Raw genomic sequence first — 17,862 nt, 5'->3', positions numbered from 1 at the left:
CACATCCTCCCTGCGCGATGCTTCCCTATGCCCCCGGTACACTGCGATCATGTTTGTTCGCAGTGTGCCAGGGGTTAATGTGCCGGGGGCGATCCATGACTGCCCCTGACACATAGTGCCGGGTGTTAGCTGTGATAATCAGCTGACACTCGACAGCGATTAGCGGCGCTCCCCCCCGGGGGCGCCACTGATCGCGCTGATGTACTATCCCGTCCCCGGTCTTTTGGGCCCGGGTACCGTGGACAGGATAGTACGTCTGATGTCAGAAAGGGGTTAAAGGGAGATTTACGGTGAAGGAAAAAAGTACTCCTATCTGAACAGTGTACGGGAGGCTATGGTTTGTGCTTTCCAAAAAGTTGATCGTCAACAGATTGAGAAGCTGTGAGACTCCATGTGTGGAAGACTTATGACTGTTACTGAAAAGAACAGTGTTATATTGGTTACTGATATATACTTCTTTAAATAAATGTTGGAATTTTTACATGGTGAGTTGTTTGGTTATTATTCTCACTTTAACAGATGAAAATAAACAATTGAGATGGGAAAACTTATGTTTTTCATTTAGATAAGCATAATTCTGCACACTAAAATACTTGCCAAATAATTATGCACACATACAGTATATCACAAAGGTGCTTAAGCACACCCATCACATTTGTCAATATTGTATTACAGTGCCTTGCGAAAGTATTCAGCCCCCTGGAACTTTTCAACCTTTTCCCACATATCATGCTTCAAACATGAAGATACTAAATGAAAATTTTTGGTGAAGAATCAAGAACAAGTGGGACACAATTGTGAAGTTGAATGAAATTTATTGGTAATTTTAAATTTTTGTGGAAATTCAAAAACTGAAAAGTGGGGTGTGCAATATTTTTCGGCACTTTTAACTTAATACTTTGTTGCGCCACCTTTTGCGGCGATTACAGCTGAAAGTCGCTTGGTGTATGTCTCTATCAGTTTTGTACATCGAGAGACTGAAATTCTTGCCCATTCTTCCTTGGCAAACAGCTCGAGCTCAGTGAGGTTTGATGGAGATTGTTTGTGAACAGCAGTTTTCAGCTCTTTCCACAGATTCTCGATTGGATTCAGGTCTGGACTTTGACTTGGCCATTCTAACACCTGGATACATTTATTTGTGAACCATTCCACTGTAGATTTTGCTTTATGTTTGAGATCATTGTCTTGTTGGAAGTCAAATCTCCGTCCCAGTCTCAGGTCTTTTGCAGACTCCAACAGGTTTTCTTCAAGAATGGTCATGTATTTGGCTCCATCCATCTTCCCATCAATTTTAACCATCTTCCCTGTCCTTGCTGAAAAGCAGGCCCAAACCATGATGCTGCCACCACGTTTGACAGTGGGGATATGGTGGGTTCAGGGTGATGAGCTGTCTTGCCTTTACGCCAAACGTATCGTTTCGCATTGTTGCCAAAAAGTTCCATTTTGGCTTCATCTGATTAGAGCACCTTCTTCCACATGTTTGGTTTGTCTCCCAGGTGACTTGTTGCAAACTTTATACAGCACTTTTAATGGATATTTTTGAGAAATGGCTTTCTTCTTGCCACTCTTCCATAAAGGCCAGATTTGTGCAGTGTACGACTGATTATTGTCCTATGGACAGACTGTCCCACCTCAGCTGTAGATCTCTGCAGTTCACCCAGAGTGATCATGGGCCTCTTGGCTGCATCTCTGATCAGTCTTTTCCTTGTTTGAGATGAAAGTTTAGAGGGACGGCCGGGTCTTGGTAGATTTGCAGTGGTATGATACTCCTTCCATTTCAATATGATTGCTTGCACAGTGCTCCTTGGGATGTTTCAATTTTTGAAAATCATTTTGTATCCAAATCCGGGTTTAAATTTCTCCACAACAGTATCACGGACCTGCCTGTTGCGTTCCTTGGTCTTCATGATGCTCACTGTGCTTCAAACAAAACCCTGAAACTATCACAGAGCAGGTGCATTTATACGGAGACTTGATTACACACAGGTAGATTATATTTATCATCATTAGTCATTTAGGACAACATTGGATCATTCAGAGATCTACTGTACAATGAACTTCTGGAGTTAGTTTGCTACACTGAAAGTAAAGGGGCCGAATAATATTGCACGCCCCACTTTTCAGTTTTTGAATTTCCACAAAAATTTAAAATAACCAACAAATTTCGTTCAACTTCACAATTGTGGTCCACTTGTTGTTGATTCTTCACCAAAAATTTACATTTGGTATCTTTATGTTTGAAGCATGATATGTGGGAAAAGGTTGAAAAGTTCCAGGGGGCCGAATACTTTCACAAGGCACTGTATATGTTCATGTGACAACACTGAAGATATGACACTTTGATACAATGTACAGTCGTCAGTGTACATTTTGCATAACAGTGTAAATCTGGTGTGTCCTCTAAATAATTCAAACAGCAATTAATGTCTAAACTGCTGGCAACAAAAGTGAGTACACCCCTACGTGAAAATGGCCAAATTGTGCACAATAATCCATTTTACTTCCCCTGTGTGTGTCATGTGACTCAGTTTTACAAGGTCTCAGGTATGAATAAGGAGCAGATGTGTTAAATTTGATGTTATCGCTCTCACACTCTCTCATACTGGTCACTAGAAGTTCAACATGGCCCCTCATGGCAAACAATTCTGAGGATCTTAAAAAATTAATTTCTGTTGTAGATAAAGATGGCCTAGGCTATAAGAAGATTGTGAACCCCCTGAAACTGAGCTTTCGCACGGTGGCAAAGACCTTATAGCGGTTTAACAAGACAGTTTCCACTCAGAATAGGCATCGCCATGGTCGACCAAAGAAGTTGATAGCACGTACTCAGCATCATATCCAGAGGTTGTCTTTTCACAGTAGACATATGAGTGCTGCCAGCATTGTTTAAAGAGATGGGGGGGGGTCAGTTTGTCAGTGCTGAAACCATACGCTGAACATTGCATCAAATTGGTTTGCATGGCTGGCATCCCAGAAGGAAGCCTCTTCTAAAGATGATTCACAAGAAAGCCTGCAAACACTTTGCTGAAGATAAGCAGACTCAGGATATGGATTACTGGAACAATGTTTGATGGTCTGATGATACCAAGATCAACTTATTTGGTTCAGATGGTGTCAAGTATGTGTGGCAGCAACCAGATGAGGAGTACAAAGACAAGTGTGTCTTGCCTACAGTCAAGCATGGTGGCGGAAGTGTCATGGTTTGGGGAGGAATGAGACATACTGAACCAGAGCATGATCCCCTCCCTTAGGAAACTCGGCCGCAGGGCAGTATTCCGAAAAGACGAAATGCTAACAACCACAAAACACATCTCCAAGACGACCACTGCCTTGCTAAAGGTGGGGAGGGTAAAGGTGCTGGACTGGCCAAGTATGTTACCAAACCTAAACCATACTGAGCATCTGTGGGGCATCTTCAAACAGAAGGTGGAGGAGAGGAACATCTCCAACATCCACCAGCTCCATGATTTCGTCATGCAGGCATGAAAAAGGATTCTAATGGCAACCTGTGAAGCGCTAGTGAACTCCATGCCCAAGAGCATGAAATCAATGCTTGAAAATAATGGTGGCCACACAAAATATTGACACATTGGGCAAAATTTGGTCATTTTCACTTAGGGGTGTGCTCATTTTTGTTGCCAGCGGTTTAGACATTATTGCCTGTGTGTTGAGTTATTTAGAGGGAACACCAAATTTACACTGTTATACAAACTGTACACTACATTGTATCAAAGTGTCATATCTTCTGTGATGTTCCATGAAAAGATATAATAAAATATTTACAAAAATGTGAGGGGTGTACTCACTTTTGTGATATACTGTAGATATTATCCTAAGGGTATGGGTTGCGGATTCCATTGCCGATTTTTCGGCGCGGATTCTGCAGAATCCGCAGGTAAAATGACCTGCGGGTTTTCTGCAGATTTTGTGCAGTTTTTTGCGTATTTCACCTGCGGATTCCTATAATGGAATAGGTGTAAAGGCATATTTTGTAATAACAATGATGTGCATCTAATAATAAGCAGGATATAATGACAGATGTACCCTCAAATGACCCTGATCACGCACAAACACTGTTATAATTACATGTATCACATGGACAGATATTTACCTGAATGGCAGTCATGAATTATAGAAATAAGCCCTCTTCTTTTGAGAAACCAATCTTCGACCGGTGATTAGCCTCTATTGTTAATATATTAGAGGTAGGAGGTGTTTCCTTCGGCAAGCTACCTGCTGGACATCTACTTTCAGTATGCCAAATAATAACAAATCGGTCTTTTGATTAGGATCTTCCTTAAATTCATCTGGTGATAAGAGGTGTTCATTAGAACTTGGGAGCCACATTGAACTCTAAAGAGCCCATTAACACATAGCGATATCGCTGAAGCGTCACCGATTTTGTGACGCAGCAGCGATATCGGTAGCGATATCGCTACATGTTATACTTACCTCCGACCGGCTCCCAGCTGGCTATCGCTGATCGCGCGAGATCGGCCTGGTCCATTTCTCGTCGTCGGCTTCCTGCTGGCGCCGAAGAGCAAGCTATGGACGCAGGCGGAAGACGGTCACCCTCGCCGCGTCTGAAAGGTAAGAGCGACTGCTGCTGCATCGCTAGTGAGATCTGTCTGTTTGGCAGCTCACTAGCGACCATTTAGCGATGCACTAGCTATCCTGACCGGGTCATGTCGTGGTCGGGATCGCTGGTGCATCGCTAAATGTAAAGGAGCCTTTAGGTAAGTTCACACAGGACTTTCTTGCTGCTGTTTTTTCTGCATCTTCTTGGCAGGAAAGAAGCTGCAGCAAAAACGCGGGTTTAGGTGCATTTTTTTAAGCATTTTTGGTGCGTTTTTTTTGTCTCTATGTCTTTGCTAATGTCCATGACTTTTCTGCAGCAAAAAAGCTGCAAATAATGACACCTGCGTTTTTGGTGCGTTTTTGCAGCGTTTTTTCAACACCCATTCAAGTCAATGGGTAAAAAACGCTGAAAAAACGCAGCAAAAACACTGAAAGAAGTGACATGCTCTATGTCCAAAAACGCAGCAAAGCACAAAATCCTGACAAAAAAACAATGTGTGAGCACGAGATTTCTGAAATCTCATAGGCTTTGCTGGTAATGGAAAAAGCAGCTGGAAATTAGCATAAAAAAACAATGAAAAAAAACACAGCAAAAAAGTCCTGTGCAAACTTACCCTAAGAGATAGTGGCCATATTTTATGAAGAAATCTTAGAAGCACCTATGTAACCCTTCAAGGGTTATAATTCTAAGAGGGCCATCTTATAAAGTAGTAATGCTTCAAATGCCCCCTTTAAAAGTAATAACTTTATACCGTATATACTCGTGTATAAGCTGACCCGAGTATAAGCTGACCCCCCTAATTTTGCCACAAAAAACTGGGAAAACTTATTGACGCACGTATAAGCCGAAGGTGGAAAATGCAGCAGCTACTGGTAAATTTCAAAAATAAAAATAGATACCAATAAAAATAAAATTAATTGAGACATCAGTAGGTTAAATGTTTTTGAATATCCATATTGAATCAGGAGCCCCATACAGCTCATGATGGGCCCCATAAGATGCTCCATACAAAATACACCCATATAATGCTGCACAAAGGTTAATAATGCCCCCATAAGACGCTCTATAGAATAATATGCCCCATATAATGCTTCACAAAGGTTATGGACCCATAAGATGCTCCATAGAATATGCCCCATAAGATGCTCCATAGAATATTCCACTATAAAATGCTCCATAGATTATGCCCCCTTAAGATGCTTCATAGATTATGCCCCAATAAGATGCTCCATAGATTATACCCCATAAAATGCTCCATAGATTATGCTCCATATGATGCTCCATAGATTATGCCCCCATATGCTGCCCCATACATTATGCCCCCATATGTTGCCCCATAGAATACGCCACCATATGCTGCTCCATAGACTATGCCCTCATATGCTGCCCCATAGAATATGCCCCCATATGCTGCTCCATAGACTATGCCCCCATATGCTGCCCCATAGAATATGCCCCCATATGCTGCTCCATAGACTATGCCCCCATTTGCTGCCCCATAGAATATGCCCCCATATGCTGCTCCATAGAATATGCCCCCACATGCTGCTCCATAGAATATGCCCCCATATGCTGCTCCATAGAATATGCCCCCATACAATATGCCCCCATATGCTGCCCTCTTATGCTGCTCCATAGACTATGCCCCCATATGCTGCTGTTGCAAAAAAAAATGCCATACTCACTTCTCCTGCTCAGGACCCGGCACCTGAGATATTCACCTGTCAGGGGTCCATCGCTGCTCACTGCTGTCTGCCGCTTCCTGTATCAGTGACTGTTCATCCAGCAGAGGGTGCGGCGCGGACTAACCACGTCACCGCTCCCCCTGCTGCCTAAACGTCACAGACACAGGACGCAGCAGACAGCGGTGAGCAATGATGGACCCGGGACAGGTGAATATTGGATAGCCTTACCCCCTCCTGGCGCGGTCTCTGCAGCCCCGCTTCGCCGACTCCCACGGTCTCCGGCAGCTCTTCCTTCCTTCAGCGGTCACGTGGTACCACTCATTAAACTCATGAATATGCGCATATTCATTAGTTTAATGAGCGGTACCACGTGACCGCTAAAGGCAGGAAGGGAGACCGTGGGTGAAGCAGGGGGGCTGCAGAGACCCCGCCAGGGGGGTCGGTATGATCTCTGACACCCCCGCTCCCCCTCCCCCGCCGACCCCCAGGTATATGACTCATGTATAAGCCGAGAGGGGGACTTTCAGCCCAAAAAATGGGCAGAAAATCTTGGCTTATACATGAGTGTATACGGTAAGTTATAATGGCCCACGTAACTCCTCATATAGTAATAATGCTATAAGTGCCCCCTTGTAAATGAATATGGTAATTGCCCGAGTGCGCATTTACAGTATAATGTAATTATGCCCCAAGTGCCCATTTAACAACTGTAATGCCCTTAGTGCCCCATGAAAATATAGTGATGCCCCGTTTCACCACTTACTTTTTAGTAATAGTGCACGACAGCGCCCTTATAAAGTAATAATGGCCTCAGACCTTTTATGAAGCATCGCTGTCTCGAGTGCCAGTTGTAAAGTTGCAAAGCCCCTTTGACAAGTAATAATGCTAGGAAAGCCCCTAATGAGCTCATAGTTTCCTGTGCCAATTAAGAAGTAGTAATGCCCAATAACTACCGTAGTAATAATGACCCCCTGTGTAGGCAGATATAGTTGAGAGTGACACTCGTCTGAGCAGACAGTCTAGAGCCGCATGTCAGAGCCTCTGATTGAGGACCCCTGTTTTAGAGGCGTCATTTAGAAGAGTTTGTACTAAATCTTTAACCCTTTCCCTGTTATGCATCATTACTTGTGGAGGTTAAATGGTAGAGATTATATAGACACCTCCTGTGATACATTTGCAACCATTTTTATACACTATTGTTTAGATTACAATATAGTATACATCAGGATAAAAAAAATTAGGATGTCAAAAAGTACAATACTTGCTTTTAATCCTAAAATTCTGTTAACAAGTTATGATCTTGAAATAGATATTTCACAAAACAAACCAGACTTTTGTAGGCAATCACAAGCTATAGGCCTTCCTTCACACTCAAATGCCATGCCTTTTCATGAGCTTCACTTCTTGTTGCGCTTTTAATGCGTTTTTACTTTTACAAATTGCAAAGTTATTAAGAATTCCAATATACTAGAACTAATAATCCAATAGCTTTGATAAAAAGTCTACACAGCATGGGCAAAAACAATCACAGATGTTTACACGTGAAAACGCATAAGTCAGCCTGTGTATATTGAAAAGCACAAAACAAACTCTAGCCACAAACTACACTTAAAAAACACACAAAAAAAATAAAGGTTCTATTGATAAAAAAAGAAGCAAATAGAGTAGTGAAGTGTTTTGCTGTAGAAATGTAAATCATTAATGATATTATCTCAACAAAATGCAGAAAGTGACTATATAGTTTAAATGCCGATTACTCACAAATGAAGAGAAAAGCATACATCTCTAGTAAGATATCTAACACAGTTTGTTATATTCTGTACTAATGATTTATGAAAAGCTTGTTGAAACAAGAGTCACCTTTTAAGGAAAAGTTGCTAGTAATTTTCATTCATCTAAATCTGGCATTCAAACTAAAATTACTAACTATTTATGTATTACGGTATATTGATATAATATCACAGAAATATACACTGAATGCAATGCTGGCATATGTAAATTACTGCATCTTGCCAGTGGTGGTTCCTACCATGAAAATGGGCAAACCACAGCAACATTCTCTAGCAACAAAAGGTTAAAAGGTATAAAAATAGTCATCATAACTTTAAAAAGAACCTCACATGAGATTCATGTTGCCCCAACTATGGGCAGCATGAATCAGACGCAGGCTGTGTTATTGCAATCGAGTATATTATACTCTAAATTGCTGCAGTGTGTCAGAGAAATCATACTTTGAAAGTCTGGCAGGATGACTAGTCTGAGGCCGGTCCCTGCAGGTTCTACCGCCCCACTCACCTAGACTGGGGTCTCTCACTATATTCACATTACATACACATAGGGAGAGACCTGCCAATCTAGTTGATCAAGACGGAGAGAAAGTGTGAGGGACCTGCCTCCTGGAGAAGTCGTCTCTCCAGTCAGCTTTTCAAAGTACTATTTTTGCTACAGCATTTCAGAGTAAATCATACACAACTGCATTAACACAGCCAGGGTATTATTCATGCTGCCAATAGTTCGGACAGCATGGATCCCTCATTACATTCTTTTAGCTTCACAACTTATTTTTCTACATAGTGGTCAACTCCTTTAATAGAAAAGAGAAAGACAATGACACTCACCCCAATTCCTCACAGAAGTTCACCATAGCCTCGAACCCAGCCATTGATGCTTTATCTGATGCTTTCACACCTCCTCGTTTTGCCTGAAACAGACAAATATTTTCTTTTAATTTCAATTCAAATTTAAAATTATTAGAGAGAATAAGTCTGTGATTTGAAGATTGGTACCTCCAAAGTAAAGACAACTACAGAAATATAAGCTGCTCCACAAGTAAGATTCGGATACAGGATGTAAAAAAAATAGGGATTTTTGTGTGTACTCACCATAAAATGCTTTTCTCCGAGTCAATCATTGGGGACACAGACTGTGGGTGTTATGCTGCTTGCCACTAGGAGGACACTAAGTGAACACAGAAAAAGTTAACTCATCCCCTGCAGTATACACCCTCTCGCTGGCTGAGATTTCCCCAGTTCAGTGAAATAGCAGTAGGAGCATTAAACAAATAACAATAACTATGTCAAAACCTAAGAATGCTAAAGTAAGCCAAAAGGCTAAACAGGGTGGGTGCTGTGTCCCCCAATGATTGGCTCGGAGAAAAGGATTTTACGGTGAGTACACACAAAAATCCTTATTTCTCCTAACCCTCATTGTGGGACACAGACCGTGGGACGTCCTAAAGCAGGCCCTGGGTGGGGAGCATACAATTGCTAATACCCCATGTACCACTTGGCTTAACGCTGAGGTATTGCCGATTGCAGGATGCGCCTACCAAGAGCTGCATCCGCAGAGGCCTGAGAATGAATTTGGTAATGTTTTGTAAAGGTATGCAGACTGGACCAAGTCCCAGCCTTGCAGACCTGTTCTGTCGTCTCCTGGTGCCGAATGGCCCAAGAGGCGCCCACTGATCGGGTAGAATGTGCCTTAATCCCTGCTAGGACAGGCATGTCCCTGACACGGTAGGATTCCTGAATAGCCAAGCGAATCCACCTGGCTAGCGTGGCTTTTGAAGCGGCTAGACCCTTCCTATGCCCCTCTGGAAGTATTAACAGGGCATCTGCCTTGCGGAATGGAGCCGTCCGCAAGATGTACCGTCTAAGAGCCCTAACCACATCCAGGGTGTGGAGAGCCTTCTCAATGCGATGGGACTGGTGCCGGACAGAAGGAAGGCAAAACAATTTCCTCATTGAGATGAAAGGAAGACACGACTTTGGGCAGGAAAGACTGAGACGTCCTGAGAACTGCCTTGTCCTGATGAAAATTTAGGAGGACGGCAGGACAGGGCTAACAATTCCAAAACTCGTCTGAGTGATGTAATTGCCACTAGAAAGACCACCTTCCAAGAGAGAACAGATAGTGGTACGTCCTGCAGTGGTTCGAAAGGAGCCTCCTGTAAGGCTCTGAGAACCAAGTTAAGGTCCCATGATTTCAAAGGCCTTTTATAGGGAGGTACCACATGGGAGACTCCCTGAATGAACATCTTCACCTGCTGTTTGGCAGCAATTTTGCATTGGAATAGAACTGACAAGGCTGAAATTTGGCCCTTGAGTGAGCTAAGCGCGAGGCCTGACTTTAATACGGATTGTAGGAATTCCAATATGGAAGGAATGGAAAACAAGGGGATCAACCATGGTCCTTGCACCACGAGAAGGTGGTTTTCCAGGTGCGGTGATAAATGCGCATGGACACGGGCTTCCTAGAACTAATCATGGTGGAGATCACGTCGTGGGAAAAACCAGACTGTGCTAAAATCCAGGATTCAACGGCCACGCCGTCAAAGACAGGGCCTCGGAGTTCTGGTGGTAAATCGGGCCCTGTGAGAGTAGATCCATGCAATCTGGAAGTCGCCAGGGGACGTCGGCGACCAGTTGTACTATTTCTGCGTGCTATGCCAGGCGCGGCCAATCTGGCGCAACTGGGATCATTGGTACTCCCTCTGCTCTGATTTTCTTGATGACCCTCGGGAGCAAGGGAAGAGGGGGAAAAATGTACAGTAGCCGGAACTGGTACCACGGCAGAACTAAGGCGTCCACTCCGATGGCGCATGGATCGCGCTATCGGGCAATGAATCGAGGAACCTTGTTGTTTAGTCTTGAGGCCATGAGATCCACATCCGGAGTCCCCCAATGATGGCAAATCTGCTGAAAGACTTCCGGATGAAGAGACTACTCTCCTGAGGCAAGACCTTGACGACTGAGAAATTCCGAAGTCCAATTGTCTACCACCGGGATGTGTATTCCTGAGATGGGCGAATGGTTGGTCTCGGCCCATTTGAGGATGTGACTCACTTCGTGCATGGCCATCCTGCTCCGAGTACCCCCCTGACAGTTGATAAACGCCACAGCCGTGGCATTGTCGGATTGGATCCTGATGGGGTGACCTGTGATGAGATGGTGGAAACTTAAAGGGCTAATCTGATAGCTCGTATCTCCAGGATGTTGACGGGGAAACGTGACTCTCGAATTGACCAACGACCCTGTGCTGTGTGGTGACGAAAAACCGCACCCCAGCCCAGAAGACTTGCGTCGGTGGTCACCACCGACCATCGTACTGGGAGAAAGGACTTTCCTTGATTCAGGGAGGATTTCAGTGTCCACCAATTGAGGGCTTGTCTGACCCGCAGGATCCAGGGAGAACAAGTTCTTGTCCCACGTCAACAGCAACGCATGTTGTAAAGGGCGGAGATGGAACTGTGCGAATGGGACTGCTTCTATCGCTGACACCATTTTTCCGAGAACTCTCATGCTGAAACGTATGGAGTGAGAAAATGGTCAGGAAAGAGACCGCGCTCCCTGTTGTAAGGCTGGGGCCTTCTGGAGGGAGAATGACCAACCCGCGGGAAGTGTCCAAGTTCATTCCCAAAATGGAAATTTGCTGGGCCGGTGTTGGAGAAGACTTTTTGAAGTTTATCTTCCAACCCAGGCGTGATATCCACGGATTCCTCACAGGCTGGAAAGAATGGACCCTTGATCAGCAGGTCATCCAGATACGGCAGTACCACCACTCCCTGAGCGTTAAGAATGGCATGACAGCCGCCATGACCTTGATAAAGACCCTGGGGGCGGTGGCAAGTCCGAAGGGCAAGGCAACGAACTGGAAGTGTTCTTCGCAAAATATAAAGTGGAGGAACTGCTGGTGGGACGGACAAATTGGGATGTGAAGGTAAGCATCTTTGATATCGATGGATGCTAGGAACACTCCCTTTTCCATGGAGGCGTCAACTGACAGTAGAGATTCCATTTGGAATCGCCGTACCTTGACAAACTGATTTAACAGCTTGAGGTCCAGTATGGGCCGCATCGTTCCGTCACTTTTTGGAACCACAAAAAGGTTTGAATAAAAACCCTTGAACCTTTCGTCTTGAGGGACCGGAATGATGACTCCGTCCCTTTGCAGCGCATGAACTGCCCGAAGGAAGGCTGTTATATTTGTTTTGGGAGGTGAGGACCGGAAAAAAACGTGTCGGAGGGGGGAAGAAAATTCTATTCTATATCCGGTGGATACCAGCTCCCTGACCCACTCGTCGTGGACGACTGCGAGCCAGGAGTGACTGAATGAAAGCAGACGACCGCCTACTTCGTCGGTGTCCGCCGGATACCGCAACAAGTTGTTGTGTAAAGGATCTAGGGAGCGCGCTCCCCTAGATCCAGATGCTCTTTGCCTGAGTTTCCAAGATCGGTTAGGTCTGTAAGAGACCTGGGAACCTCTGTCTCCACGCGGGGACCGACTTGATCCGGAAGAGAAGGTTGTGGAGGATCAACTGGAGTTGTTGCGAGAAGGTCGAAAACGAGTCGGCTGTTTATTCCGAAACAGCTGGACAGCCCTTTGTTGGGGAAGGAACTTACTCTTCCCCCCGGTAGCGTCAGAAATGAGCTGGTCCAGTTTTTCTCCAAATAGGCGACCAGTTTGATAGGGCAGAGAAGTCAACAATCTTTTGGAGGTGGAATCTGCCCACCAGTCGAGTAGCCAAAGGACTCTTCTAATGGAGACTGCATTAGCGGCTGCCTGAGCAGCGCAATTAGCGGCATCTAAAGAGGTGTCCACTACAAAGTTTCCTGCGTAAATTATCTGCCTAGCGACACTGGTTGCCTCCGGAGGAAGATTGCTACCTTGGAAGGCAGTAATTAAGACATCTGCCCAAGCGGCCATTGCCTTAGCCACCCAAGTCGCCGTAAAAGATGGAAAAAGGGCCGGCCCTGAAGCTTCAAAAACTGAGCGAGGTAGTCAATTTGACGATCAGGGGGGTTTCTGACTGAAGGGCCCTCAGAAATGGATAGAAGCGTTTTAGAAACAAGAAGCGATACAAGAGGGTCCACCGAAGGGGACTGTAACCAATCCTTCATTAGATCTGGAGCAAAGGGGTATTTAGCCTCAATAGGCTTTTGCTCTGTGAACCGTTTATGTGGCCGGTCCCTATGTTTCTGGACAATGTCCTTAAACTCCGGATGGCTGGCAAATGCCCTGTGCACACGTTTAGTCTTCTTAAAGGAGATAACATGTTCCGGAGCGGGAATATTTTCCTCGTCCAACATCAGAATCTTGTTGACTGATTCTATAAGGGAATCAAGCGACTCTTGGTCATTTGGGGAATTCTGAGGGACTGACGTGTCAGACTCGAATTCAGAGTCATGTTCGCTGTTAATATTAGGCGAGAGGGAGAGCGAGAGACAGAACTCGCCAATGCTGAAGCGCGAGCGTGACTAGGGGACGCGTCATGGGTCCCCTTTCTAGAGACCTGAGGATCCCTGGAACGAGTACGCCCCCTGCTGGTGGATGGTTCCCGGCCGTCGCCAGAGCCCTCCTCAGGCGGTAAAGACGAGTTCTGACTTAAAGAGGATTCCCGGAGGGAGTCTATAGCCTTGGTCAGTGACTTCACAGACCGTGACAGGGACGCAGCCCACTCAGGGGGACTAAACGCAGGGAGCACTGTCGCAGCGACGGCGGATGGCGTTGGAGCACAAGCCGGGTCGCAATCCGTGCAAAACGGATTAGTATGGGTACTGGGCAAGGCAGTCTTGCAAGTGGTACAAGCGGTAAAGAATGCAGTGTGCTTCTTAGTAGCCTGTTATGAATGGGTCACTCAGGAGGATAGCAGGCCCAGGCTAAGTCACAGAAAACCAGAGAGGTTGGTAGGCAGAAATTCCCCGCACTTCAGCAGCGAGCTGCTCAACACGATCAGACAATTGCTTAGTCTACATTTAGACAAAAAATATCCTCCTACAGCCCCAGAAAAAAAAAAAAAGAGGAAAAAATATATAAAAAAAATTGACACTTTTTTTTTTTTTAAATTCTTTCCTTCTTTAGAGTACCCTAGAGTCTACAGTTAGGCTGGTGATTCTGTTATGAATGGGTCACCGAGGAGGATAGCAGGCCCTGGCTAAGCCACAGAAAACCAGAGAGTTTGGTAACTAAGCGGATGCAGACCCCTGATCCTGTCCACACAACTAGCAGTAGCCGTGGAGTGTACCTACAATGATCCTAGATGCCTCGGCACAGCCGGAGAGCTAACTAAGCCTAAAGCAAGAAAGGGGAAATCTAAACTTCCCCGGAGCAGACCCCAAAGGAATAGATAGCCCCCAAACATATATTGACGGTGAGACAAGATGAAAACACAAACGCAGGCAGAAAAATAGACTGAGCAAACGATGGGGCCCACACTGACTAGACAGGACAGGAAAGGAAAGACACTGTATGCAATCACGCAAAAAACCCTGCAAAAAGTCCAACACGTCTGATGCACAAAAACACTGAAGTCGCACGACTTCGCCCCCCCCACTATATCAGCACTCTGGTATATTCTGTAAGCAAAGCAAAAAGAGAACAATATAAATGGGGACAAAAACTGGTACATGCAGTAACATATGGGCGGTGATTCAGCACAGCCCCAGCCGGAGCTAACTGACCCACACAAAGCAGAGATAAACAAAACCAGATCAAATGCAAACAGAATAACAAATGAGCCACTTTGCTGAACATGCAGGGAAAGAGCAGGAGACATAAGACCTCAGGAGGCACAGGAAGAAAATCACCAGCAGGGATAGAGGGAGTCAGCTGTCTTAAATCCCAATCAGAAACCCCAGATCTACAATCGCCTTCCTCATTATCAGGTGGCAAGCCTCTGTCAATCAGATCAGCTCCACTACCTCCAGTAACCACCAGAGGGAACCCAGAAAGACAACTCTCCATCTGACCAGCTCCACTATCTTCAGTAATCACCAGAGGGAAGCGAGAGCGAGAATTCACAAAAGTAGCCCTTTTAGCTTCCTTAGATTGAGACATAGCACCCCTGAAAGGGTTACAGGCAGAGCCTGGGCTGCAGCTGCAGGGAATGTGCAGAGAAGGGGTTAAGCTTTGCTCTGAGGGCAGATGCAGCTTACCCACGGTCCTGATGCTGTGTCCCCAGGAGGAATAGCGGTGGCCCCGTAGCGTCACCAGGTGCTGTCTGTCAGAGCGCGCACCCCCGCAGCCGTCACAGAGCCTGAGATGAAAAGGACATGGCCCCCGAAACTAGCAGGGGGGCTTCTTGTACAGAGCGAGAAGCGCCAAAGACTATGTAATTTGTGCCCTAGTAGGCCGAAAAGCCGGGAACTAAATTTCTGGGCCTACCCGCGGTAAGCTCCGGGTGAAGGAAAGAACGGGGGGGGCCACGACGAGGCGCCGGTGTACCATCGCCGAGACTAGGTCAGCGCTTCTCCCAGGGACCAGGACCCGACCCCATACCTCCAATCCGGTGCTCGTGCAGGCCGCGCTGTCCAGGACCCAGCCTGCAGATCACATCCTCCCGAGCGATGTAGCAGAGCCGGAGGAGTTGTTAAAGGGGTATACCTCAATCGATCCTCCCTATGGGCAGGGGGATGGAGAGGCCATGGGTCTGATTCAGGGCATCCAAAACGCTCTTAAAGTCTTCTCCATGCACTTTGTGTGCTCCATGCGCTTGCCCTTGTATCCATGTGGGGAGACCGGGACCATAAAGGAACCGTCGCCCAGAAGAATCAGGTATGCCCCTGTCGTCGCAGCAGAGGGTACGGGGAGGTATACTCCGTGTTCTCGCCTGTTGCTGGTCCAGGGGAGAGCGGACCCTTGAAATGATCCGTCGCTCCCTTCACTCCGTTAATTAAAAAATAATAATTTACAGAAAAAAATTAAAAATCGAAAATAAAAATGTTGGGGTCTGAAGCCAGACCCAAGTGCCTCCTACAGACACTAAGCAAGAACTGGGGAAATCTCAGCCAGCAAGAGGGTGTATACTGCAGAGGAGGAGGTAACTTTTCTGTGTTCACTTAGTGTCCTCCTAGTGGCAAGCAGCATAACATCCACGGTCTGTGTCCCCCAATGAGGCGTAGGAGAAAAACACATCACTTTCTTTCCAAGGATAAGCATTATTATAAGTAATTAGGGGTGGCACGGTGGCTCAGTGGTGTTGTCCACCAAGGACAACATCTGCAAGGAGTTTGTATGTTCTCCCCGTGTTTGCGTGGGTTTCCTCCCACATTCTAAAGACATACTGATAGGGAATTTAGATTGTGAGCCCCATCGGGGATAGTGATGATAATATGTGCAAATTGTAAAGCGCTGCGGAATATGTTAGCGCTATATAAAAATAAAGATTATTATTATTATTATTTGGGCGGCACGGTGGCTCAGTGGTTAGCACTGCAACCTTGCAGCGCTGGGGTCCTGGGTTCTAATCACACCAAGGACAACATCTGCAAGGAGTTTGTATGTTCTCCCCGTGTTTGCGTGGGTTTCCTCCGGGCACTCCGGTTTCCTCCCACATTCTAAAGACATACTAATAGGGAATTTAGATTGTGAGCCCCATCGGGGACAGTGATGATGATGTGTGCAAACTGTAAAGCGCTGCGGAATATGTTAGCGCTATATAAAAATAAAGATTATTATTTATTATTATTATTATTATTATAAAAAACAACAACAAAAAAACAACACGCAGACACACCCGAAAAGGGTCTCTACCTGTTAAAAGATTTAGTTACTTGTAAAGCTCTACTTACCTGAGACTGTGTAATTTCCTTTTTGATCAAAAAGCTGACTTGGTCTCGATCAGTTCTGGAGTAGTACAAACGACAAAAAGACTGCTTGCCATCACGTCCTGCTCTACCTGACTCCTGATAGTAAGCTGCCATTGACTTAGCAATATTCCAGTGTGCAACGAACCTATACCGTAATAAAAAAATAAAATATATATTGGAAAAAAGGTGTTTTATTTTGCACCAACATAAATATTTTGGGTTTTTTTTGTAAACAGGTGCCACTTTTGTTCTCTGCAGACTTCGGATCTAATTTATGTCTAAATGTTTCAGATATGAAGAATTCCATTTTATGGGGAATATATGAGCCACTATTGCACTTCATGTAAGATAGATATGAGCCAGGGGACTGGTTTTTGTAAAGCCTAAATCAGTCAGTACCAGTGGACCAACAAAATCCAGGAAAAACACGGATTTTTGTGAGTACTCACCGTAAAATCCTTTTCTCTGAGACGCTCATTGGGGGACACAGAGACTGTGGGTGTATGCTACTGCCGTCTGGAAGCCGACACTAAGTATACAAAAAACAAGTTAGCTCCTCCTCCGCCGCATACACACTCGCCCTGATAGCGGGCGGAAACCAGTTTAGTGCAAAAGCAGTAGGAGAACATAACAATAAATTAGCCTTAACGCAGAAAATCATATGTCTGAAAAAGGACCACCCTACATTAAACAAGGAATTATACTAATCAAATAAACAAGAGCCAACTGGCTATCAGGGTGGGTGCTGTGTCCCCCAATGAGCGTCTCGGAGAAAAGGATTTTACGGTGAGTACTCACAAAAATCCATGTTTCTCCTTCGTCTCATTGGGGGACACAAAGACTGTGGGACGTCCTAAAGCAGTCCCTGGGTGGGAGCAACTCACCAGTCCAGACCGCATGCCCTCCTGTCTAAAGGTGTGCCACTGCTGCCTGGAGAATTTTCCTACCCAGGCTCGTATCTGACGAAGCATGAGTATGCACATTGTAATGCTTAGAAAACGTGTGCAGGCTT

General features: G+C 45.4%; 1 protein-coding gene across 5 annotated transcripts in view; it reads right to left on the bottom strand.

Annotated features, from left to right (window-relative positions):
• RECQL5 (RecQ like helicase 5) overlaps positions 1-17,862 on the bottom strand; it is a 163,379-nt gene that overhangs the window by 115,050 nt on the left and 30,467 nt on the right. For all 5 annotated transcript variants that reach the window (XM_073587944.1, XM_073587943.1, XM_073587945.1 and 2 more), the window contains exons 7-8: positions 16,833-16,995; positions 8,883-8,965 (exon numbers count right to left, since the gene is read on the bottom strand). In XM_073587944.1, the coding sequence (XP_073444045.1) occupies positions 8,883-8,965; positions 16,833-16,995 (246 nt within the window). The remainder of the gene's footprint in view (positions 1-8,882; positions 8,966-16,832; positions 16,996-17,862) is intronic.

The sequence above is a fragment of the Dendrobates tinctorius genome, unplaced genomic scaffold, assembly GCF_039654945.1.
Source record: "Dendrobates tinctorius isolate UK_male_01 unplaced genomic scaffold, ASM3965494v1 ptg000103l, whole genome shotgun sequence".
NCBI classification, from domain to species: Eukaryota; Metazoa; Chordata; class Amphibia; order Anura; family Dendrobatidae; genus Dendrobates; species Dendrobates tinctorius.
Note: the sequence above shows the minus strand (reverse complement) of the source record. Positions and strands in the feature narration are given on the sequence as shown.